Below are 7500 nucleotides of genomic sequence, written 5' to 3' on the forward strand. Positions count from 1 at the left end.
TGACCACCAGGGGGTTTAACCAGAGTGTGAACTTCAGCTCCTGTTTTACATCCAGAGATAAAAACCACATCAATCATCTGTGTGTGTTTGTCTTTGTGTGCATATGTGTATGTGATAGTATGTGTGTGTGTTTGTGTGTGTATTTTATAGTATGTGTGTGTGTGTGTGTTTGTATGTTTTTGTGTGTGTGTGTGTGTGTTTGTATGTGTTTTTGTGTGTGTATGTGATAGTGTGTGTGTGTGTTTTTGTGTGTGTTTGTATGTGTTTTTGTGTGTGTGTGGGTTTGTATGTGTTTTTGTGTGTGTGTGTGTGTTTGTGTTTGTATGTGTTTTTGTGTGTGTATGTGATAGTGTGTGTGTGTGTTTTTGTGTGTGTGTGTGTGTTTGTATGTGTTTTTGTGTGTATGTGATAGTGTGTGTATGTGTGTGTGTTTGTGTGTGTATTTGATAGTATGTGTGTGTGTGTTTGTATGTGTTTTTGTGTGCGTATGTGTGTGTGTGTGTGATAGTGTGTGTGTGTGTTTTTGTGTGTGTGTGTGTTTGTATGTGTGTTTGTATGTGTTTTTGTGTGTGTATGTGATAGTATGTGTGTGTGTGTGTTTGTATGTGTTTTTGTGTGTGTGTGTGTGTGTTTGTATGTGTTTTTGTGTGTGTATGTGTGTGTGTGTGTGATAGTGTGTGTGTGTGTTTTTGTGTGTGTGTGTGTGTGTGTTTGTATGTGTGTTTGTGTGTGTGTGTGTATGTGTTTTTGTGTGTATGTGTTTGTATGTGTTTTTGTGTGTGTATGTGATAGTATGTGTGTGTTTGTATGTGTTTTTGTGTGTGTGTGTGTTTGTATGTGTTTTTGTGTGTGTGTGTTTGTATGTGTTTTTGTGTGTGTGTGTGTTTGTATGTGTTTTTGTGTGTGTGTGTATGTGTGTGTTTTTGTGTGTGTGTGTTTGTATGTGTTTTTGTGTGTGTATGTGTGTGTTTGTATGTGTTTTTGTGTGTGTGTGTGTGTGTTTGTATGTGTTTTTGTGTGTGTGTGTATGTGTGTGTTTGTGTGTGTATTTGATAGTATGTGTGTGTGTGTGTGTTTGTATGTGTTTTTGTGTGTGTGTGTATGTGTGTGTTTGTATGTGTTTTTGTGTGTGTGTGTGTTTGTATGTGTTTTTGTGTGTGTGTGTATGTGTGTGTTTGTATGTGTTTTTGTGTGTGTGTGTGTTTGTATGTGTTTTTGTGTGTGTGTGTATGTGTGTGTTTGTGTGTGTATTTGATAGTATGTGTGTGTGTGTGTTTGTATGTGTTTTTGTGTGTGTATGTGTGTGTTTGTATGTGTTTTTGTGTGTGTGTGTGTTTGTATGTGTTTTTGTGTGTGTATGTGTGTGTTTTTGTGTGTGTGTGTGTGTTTGTATGTGTTTGTGTGTGTGTGTGTGTGTTTGTATGTGTTTTTGTGTGTGTGTGTGTGTTTGTATGTGTTTTTGTGTGTGTATGTGATAGTGTGTGTGTGTGTGTTTGTATGTGTTTTTGTGTGTGTATGTGATAGTGTGCGTGTGTTTGTATGTGTTTTTGTGTGTGTGTGTTTGTATGTGTTTTTGTGTGTGTGTGTGTTTGTATGTGTTTTTGTGTGTGTGTGTGTTTGTATGTGTTTTTGTGTGTGTGTGTTTGTATGTGTTTTTGTGTGTGTGTGTGTTTGTATGTGTTTTTGTGTGTGTGTGTGTTTGTATGTGTTTTTGTGTGTGTGTGTGTGTGTTTGTATGTGTTTGTATGTGTTTGTGTGTGTGTGTGTTTGTATGTGTTTTTGTGTGTGTGTGTGTTTGTATGTGTTTTTGTGTGTGTATGTGTGTGTTTGGATGTGTTTTTGTGTGTGTGTGTGTGTTTGTATGTGTTTGTGTGTGTGTGAGTGTGTGTGTTTGTATGTGTTTTTGTGTGTGTGTGATAGTGTGTGTGTGTGTGTTTGTATGTGTTTTTGTGTGTGTGTGTGTTTGTATGTGTTTTTGTGTGTGTATGTGATAGTGTGTGTGTGTTTGTATGTGTTTTTGTGTGTGTGTGTGTTTGTATGTGTTTTTGTGTGTGTGTGTGTTTGTATGTGTTTTTGTGTGTGTGTGTTTGTATGTGTTTTTGTGTGTGTATGTGATAGTGTGCGTGTGTGTGTGTGTGTGTTTGTATGTGTTTTTGTGTGTGTGTGTGTGTGTGTGTATGTGTTTTTGTGTGTGTGCTTGTGTGTGTCCAAATATTTTTAAAGGTCTAAAGCGTTATATTAAAGGTACAGAAATCCTTTTCAACTGAATCTAATTTATCCACAAATGAAATAAAATCCAGTAACATTGTAACATTCTCATGTTCACATCTAAAATTATTCTTAGGTGATGAATGATGAAGATAAAGATGAAAATGAAGATGATGTGTGTGTTGTATCAGTGTGTATACACTCATGTCCCATGTGTGTACCCATTCTCTGTGCGATTTCGGCCACGCGTTCTCCCCACACGCCGTTAACGGACACCAGCACGCTCTCTCCCGGCTCCACCACGTTAAACACCGCGCACTCCATGGCCGTGTGACCGGAGCCGCTCATCGACAGGGTCATGAGGTTGGAGGTCTGAAAGGCGTAGCGGATTCCTTCCTTGATATCGTTCATAATCTACAACAACAACAACAACAACAACCACAACAACGTATCAGATTAGTGTGGGGTTTAAAAACATAAACACCGACATGAATCAACAGATAAACACACTGATTAATGTGAGCTCTCACCTTGTACATTTCCGGGTGCAGGTGACCGATGATGGGTCTCCCTCCGGCGGACAGCACGCGGGGCGACACGTTGGACGGTCCAGGTCCGAACAGGTAGCGGAACGGCACCTCGAGCGGACGCAGCATGCAAGCAGGAGGAGGCACGTGTAGCGAGGATGAGGACGAGGACGCACGTGTACACGGCACCGAACAGCACTCCAGAGCGACTGCATGCTGCTGGACGAGGAGGCGTACACCCCTACAGAGCGAGCTCATCGGGAACATGGTGCGACCCGGAGACAGAGCCGATCCGACTTCAATGCGTTTACTGAATCTCACAGACTGGAGGAAAAAAGTCGAAGAGCAAATATTTAAAAGCAAACAGGGTCTTTGACCTTTCAGTCATGCGTCACTGCTCGTGTCCTTCCTCCAGCCCACAAACACCAGCACGGCTACAGCAAATACTCAGAAAGCTAATGTGTCACAATCTAACTCAATTAACAGCAAAAAAAATTCTGAAGGACAGAGTGCCTTTCCTCATATATCCCATCCTTGGGGGCTGCGGTCAGAGCGCAAGGTCAGCCATGATGCAGTTCCCCTGGAGCAGGGTGGGTTAAGGGCCTTACTCAAGGGCCCAACAGTGGCAGCTTGGCAGTGCAGGGGTCTTCTGGTCAACGACCCAGAGCCTTAACCAATTAAGCCACCACTACCAATTATTACTGCATTATTGGTAGCTGTCTAGCTTTTACACTAACCAGCTAGCATAATTAGCAAGCTAAATGGCTAATTCATTAGACAGAAACCCTAAATGAAGAAACTAGCTGTGTTTATTGCATAACAGTGTTGTGACACAGTTTTCTTAAGACATCTGTCGTATGTAGACTGACCACAGCTTTAAAAACAAGACACTGCTCCTTTAATGTTGCGGACACTGTAACGTTGATCACATCGCTCTTTCTGCGCAGCTAGCTAACACATGCTTTAAAGCAGCTCTCCAGGAGTTACGTCTCCAGGATCACTACAGAAAGACGTTTCAGAACGATTTGACTTTGGTACTTTTGACATGTGACACGGAGCCGAGTTTGCGGAGCTGCAGGAGATTACGCATTTGCATCGATTTCTCCTGTCCCTCCACTTGTTTACTGACTCCGAAGAGGAGTCGACCTGCTGAGAGCGAGCCGATTGGACGGTGTGGACATGTGGACAAAAACACACAAACACTTCATTCACACACAGCAGAAAAGTGCAGCAGCGTCAACACTTCGCTCGGACACGTCAATACGTAGCTGAGACGCGCGTCTCTGTGCTGCTGCTCATCCTTTTCTCTCTCTTTTCAGAAGCTCACGTTAAAAACATCTGGACGCCGCTAATCTGCACAGTTATGTCTGCAACCTTCGGTGTTCTGTGTCGTTAATCTTCCCTCGTGTTCTTTTCTTTAGAACATGAACTTCAGCCCAGTCAATAATTAGTGGAGCCGGTAAATATGTCCGAACCCGTTGTTTGTCCGTGTGTGGCCTTTGCACCACGGAGAAGATCGACTCCCACTTTAACACTTTTTTTTGAGGATTTCAGCTGATCCTCTAATCAACACCACGTCTGATTAAAAGTTCAATCCCATCAACTTGATTACATAACATCATCGCTTCATTTCTTCAGCTTCTTCTTCCCCTGAACACATGACGTGGTTTTCTTTATACACCGGTCAGGTATAACATTATGACCACCTGCCTAATATTGTGTTGGTCCCTCCTTTTGTTGCCTTAACATCCCTGACCCGTCCTGCACTGTGTATTCTGACCCCTTTCTATCAGAACCAGCATTAACTTCTTAAGCAATTTCATCAACAGTAGCTCGTCTGTTGGATCGGATCACACGGGCCAGCCTTCTCTCCCCACGTGCATCAATGAGCCTTGACCGCCCATGACCCTGTCGCCGGTTCACCACTCTTCCTTCCTTGGACTACTTTTGATAGATACAAAGCAAGGAATATGCAGATTAGCCTATGACATCATCCGAACTCCTAGTAAGTTTTGACCCTGCATTAGCTTTAGCTTTAGTATTAGTATAAATTTCCCCTGAAGATGAAGGTCTGGCTGTAGGCTTCAGCTGGAGGATTTGGAAGGTGGGTTCCTTGAGGGTTCTTTAGATGTTTAGATGTTTGATGGTTGATGTTTAGATGTTCAGATGTTTAGATGTTTGATGGTTGATGTTTAGATGTTCAGATGTTTAGATGTTCAGATATTCAGATATTTAGATGTTTGATGGTTGTAGGTTGGTCTGATCTTCATCTGAACAGATCTTCTGTTGAGTTCTACAGAGAAACTTTAAGGGGAGAGACAAACTGAGTGTGAATTAAGTGTTATTGATTGCACTCGAGGTTAAAGCATAATCTCTCTCTCTCTCTCACACACACACACACGTAACTTTATCACTGGTCACTGTATCTTTATTGTCATATCATTATGTGTGTGTGTGTGTGTGTGTGTGAGTATGAGTAAGTGAGTGAGTGTATGTGAAAAGCCCTAATGGTCCAATGAGGGACTTGTTCTTCACCTCACCTTTAACTACATTTATGTTTAATTTGCACATAAGATACACAATAACTCCAAATCTCATCATTTACACACAACACCAAGCTTTCCCAATGCTTAGCACAACAGCACAATGCTAACCGGGGGCTTATGCTAGCTGTATTAGCCTCACAGCTTAGACACCGAACATGTCTCAGATGATCGACTTTATTAGGTTTTAATGAAAATATTGTGGATAAATATTTATTTATATATATTTACTGCTCGTTAACGTTTGTTTTTCCGTTTGTGCAGTTATGTTGTTTTGTAGCTACCGGAGCCTGACCACCAGATGGCGCTGTTGTACAGAATTACCACCATTAATACTCCGTCTATCTATCTATCTATCTATCTATCTATCTATCTATCTATCTATCTATCTATCTATCTATCTATCTATCTATCTATCTATCGTAATAATAATAATGATGATGATGATGATGATGATTATTATTATTATATATTAAATATGAAATTTGTGTACCTTGAATTTTGGCAAATTTGGCAAACATTTTCCTTTGTCCAATTAGTTTTAATTTAATTAAATGTAATATAGTTTAGTTTATTTTGGTTGCCTTAAGTGTTACAATGATGCTTTTTCAATGAAACACATTATTATTATTATTATTATTATTATTATTATTATTATTATAGCCTGATTATTATTTTTGAATAAACAAATATATGTAATGTCATTATGCTGAATTCAATTGCTGAATTTATTTACTATATTTTTGTAATTATTTTTATATTCATCTTTTATATTTTAATATTCATTTTATTTTAATATTTTAATGTTCATTTCAAATAATCCTTTGAATGAATTCTCTCAGATAAATTTTTTACTTCCTTCAAGAATGTCTTTTCCTAAAAACCTGTGAATAAAATTTTAACCCGAGTATTTAAGTGAACATCATGTGTCTTCTCTGCTGTGTGATGATGATGAGGTGCAGGAGATGAGATGATGAAGGTTGAGCTGTTCAGATGATTGTGATCAGGTTCAGGAGAAAGATACGTGTCTCTGCTGCTGCACAGCTGGAGGTGGCAGCTTCCTTACAAAGGCTGTATTGAGAGGAGGACACGCAGTGCATGCTGGGATATCAGGCTGCGCACACACACACACACACACACACACACAGAGCAGAGCTAATGCAGGCGGTGAAATTGCAGCTGATTTCACCATCACCACGCTTCCTTTCTCCATGCGAGCTCACACACGCTGATGATGTCATCACTGCATCCTCAGCATCCTCAGCTCCATCATCATCACAGCCATTTTGTGTTTCTGCTCTCTCCATCCTCTCCTCCCTCCCTCCTCCCTCCTCCCTCCCTTCTTCTTCCTGAGCCCACCCCGATTCCTGACGCACCACTGAGTACCAGGCCCCTGCAGACACACACACACACGCACACACTGTGACGCTGTGGCTAGAGGCTGATGTGCTGATCCAGGGAGAGGCTGAGACCCTACACACACACACACACACACAGGGTGAGGAAAACACGGCAGATGAGGACGACAGGCTCAATGGAATAACATCCAACACCAGAAGGCTCCCCGGGACTTTCACCATCACGGAGATTGGGTAAGTCCAGCAGCTTTGTATGGAAAATTAACATATTTGTTGGTGGTTATTTTTGGTACGTCAGTCTCTGGAGCTGTACAGAGGGTGTTGTTCTGCTTCGTTCTGCTTGCTTTCTCTTAGGCCTGGAAGGTCTAAAAAGAAAATAAATAATGAATGAATAAATAAATAAATAAATAAATAAATAAATAAATAAATAAATAAAAAATAATAAATCAATTAGAGGGCAAATAATATATGCTGCTCCTTGCTATAAAAACTTGACAATTAATGACAATAAATAAGGAAATAAATATCATCCTGATAGATATTAGCATAATATCCAGCATTCCCCATCATGAGATGATCTCTAGATATATTTTATTGGATTTATTTGGATGAATCAGTTTGTCCTGATGTCGCTTGATGTCAGACTTTTCCTTCCTTCAGCATTTAGATGATTATTTATGAAATATCTCACAACCTTTCACAAGATTTCTGAAACCGTAAGCCGAGCGGAGAGAAATGTCCGATCTGCGAGATGTAGGTTGTGTATGATGATGAGAGATGTTCTGAGAGATGATACTCAGGTGTCGTGGGTTATGCAGAGGTTCTGATGTGAGCAGAGCACACAGAGACGCGTGAGGGTAAAAA

The 7500-nt window shown here is 40.6% G+C and overlaps 2 protein-coding genes across 7 annotated transcripts in view; one reads left to right on the forward strand and one right to left on the reverse strand.

Moving 5' to 3' along the window:
• Positions 1-3017, reverse strand: part of agxtb (alanine--glyoxylate and serine--pyruvate aminotransferase b) — an 8447-nt gene extending 5430 nt beyond the window's left edge. The window contains exons 1-3 of the mRNA XM_058414045.1: positions 2739-3017; positions 2430-2622; positions 1-40 (exon numbers count right to left, since the gene is read on the reverse strand). The exon at positions 1-40 is cut by the window's left edge and continues 25 nt beyond it. Coding sequence (XP_058270028.1) covers positions 1-40; positions 2430-2622; positions 2739-3002 — 497 coding nt within the window. The 5' untranslated portion in view covers positions 3003-3017. The remainder of the gene's footprint in view (positions 41-2429; positions 2623-2738) is intronic.
• Positions 3018-6401: 3384 nt separating this feature from the next.
• The window catches only part of kif1ab (kinesin family member 1Ab), a 55636-nt gene continuing 54537 nt past the window's right edge, over positions 6402-7500 (forward strand). For 2 of the 6 annotated variants that reach the window (XM_058414037.1, XM_058414042.1), the window contains exon 1: positions 6403-6870. The gene's annotated coding sequence lies outside the window, so the exon portion shown is untranslated. Of the gene's footprint in view, positions 6871-7500 lie in introns of all 6 variants that reach the window. The other 4 variants (XM_058414036.1, XM_058414038.1, XM_058414041.1 and 1 more) reach the window with 4 other exon arrangements.

The sequence above is a fragment of the Hemibagrus wyckioides genome, linkage group LG17 (genome assembly GCF_019097595.1).
Source record: "Hemibagrus wyckioides isolate EC202008001 linkage group LG17, SWU_Hwy_1.0, whole genome shotgun sequence".
Taxonomy (NCBI): domain Eukaryota; kingdom Metazoa; phylum Chordata; class Actinopteri; order Siluriformes; family Bagridae; genus Hemibagrus; species Hemibagrus wyckioides.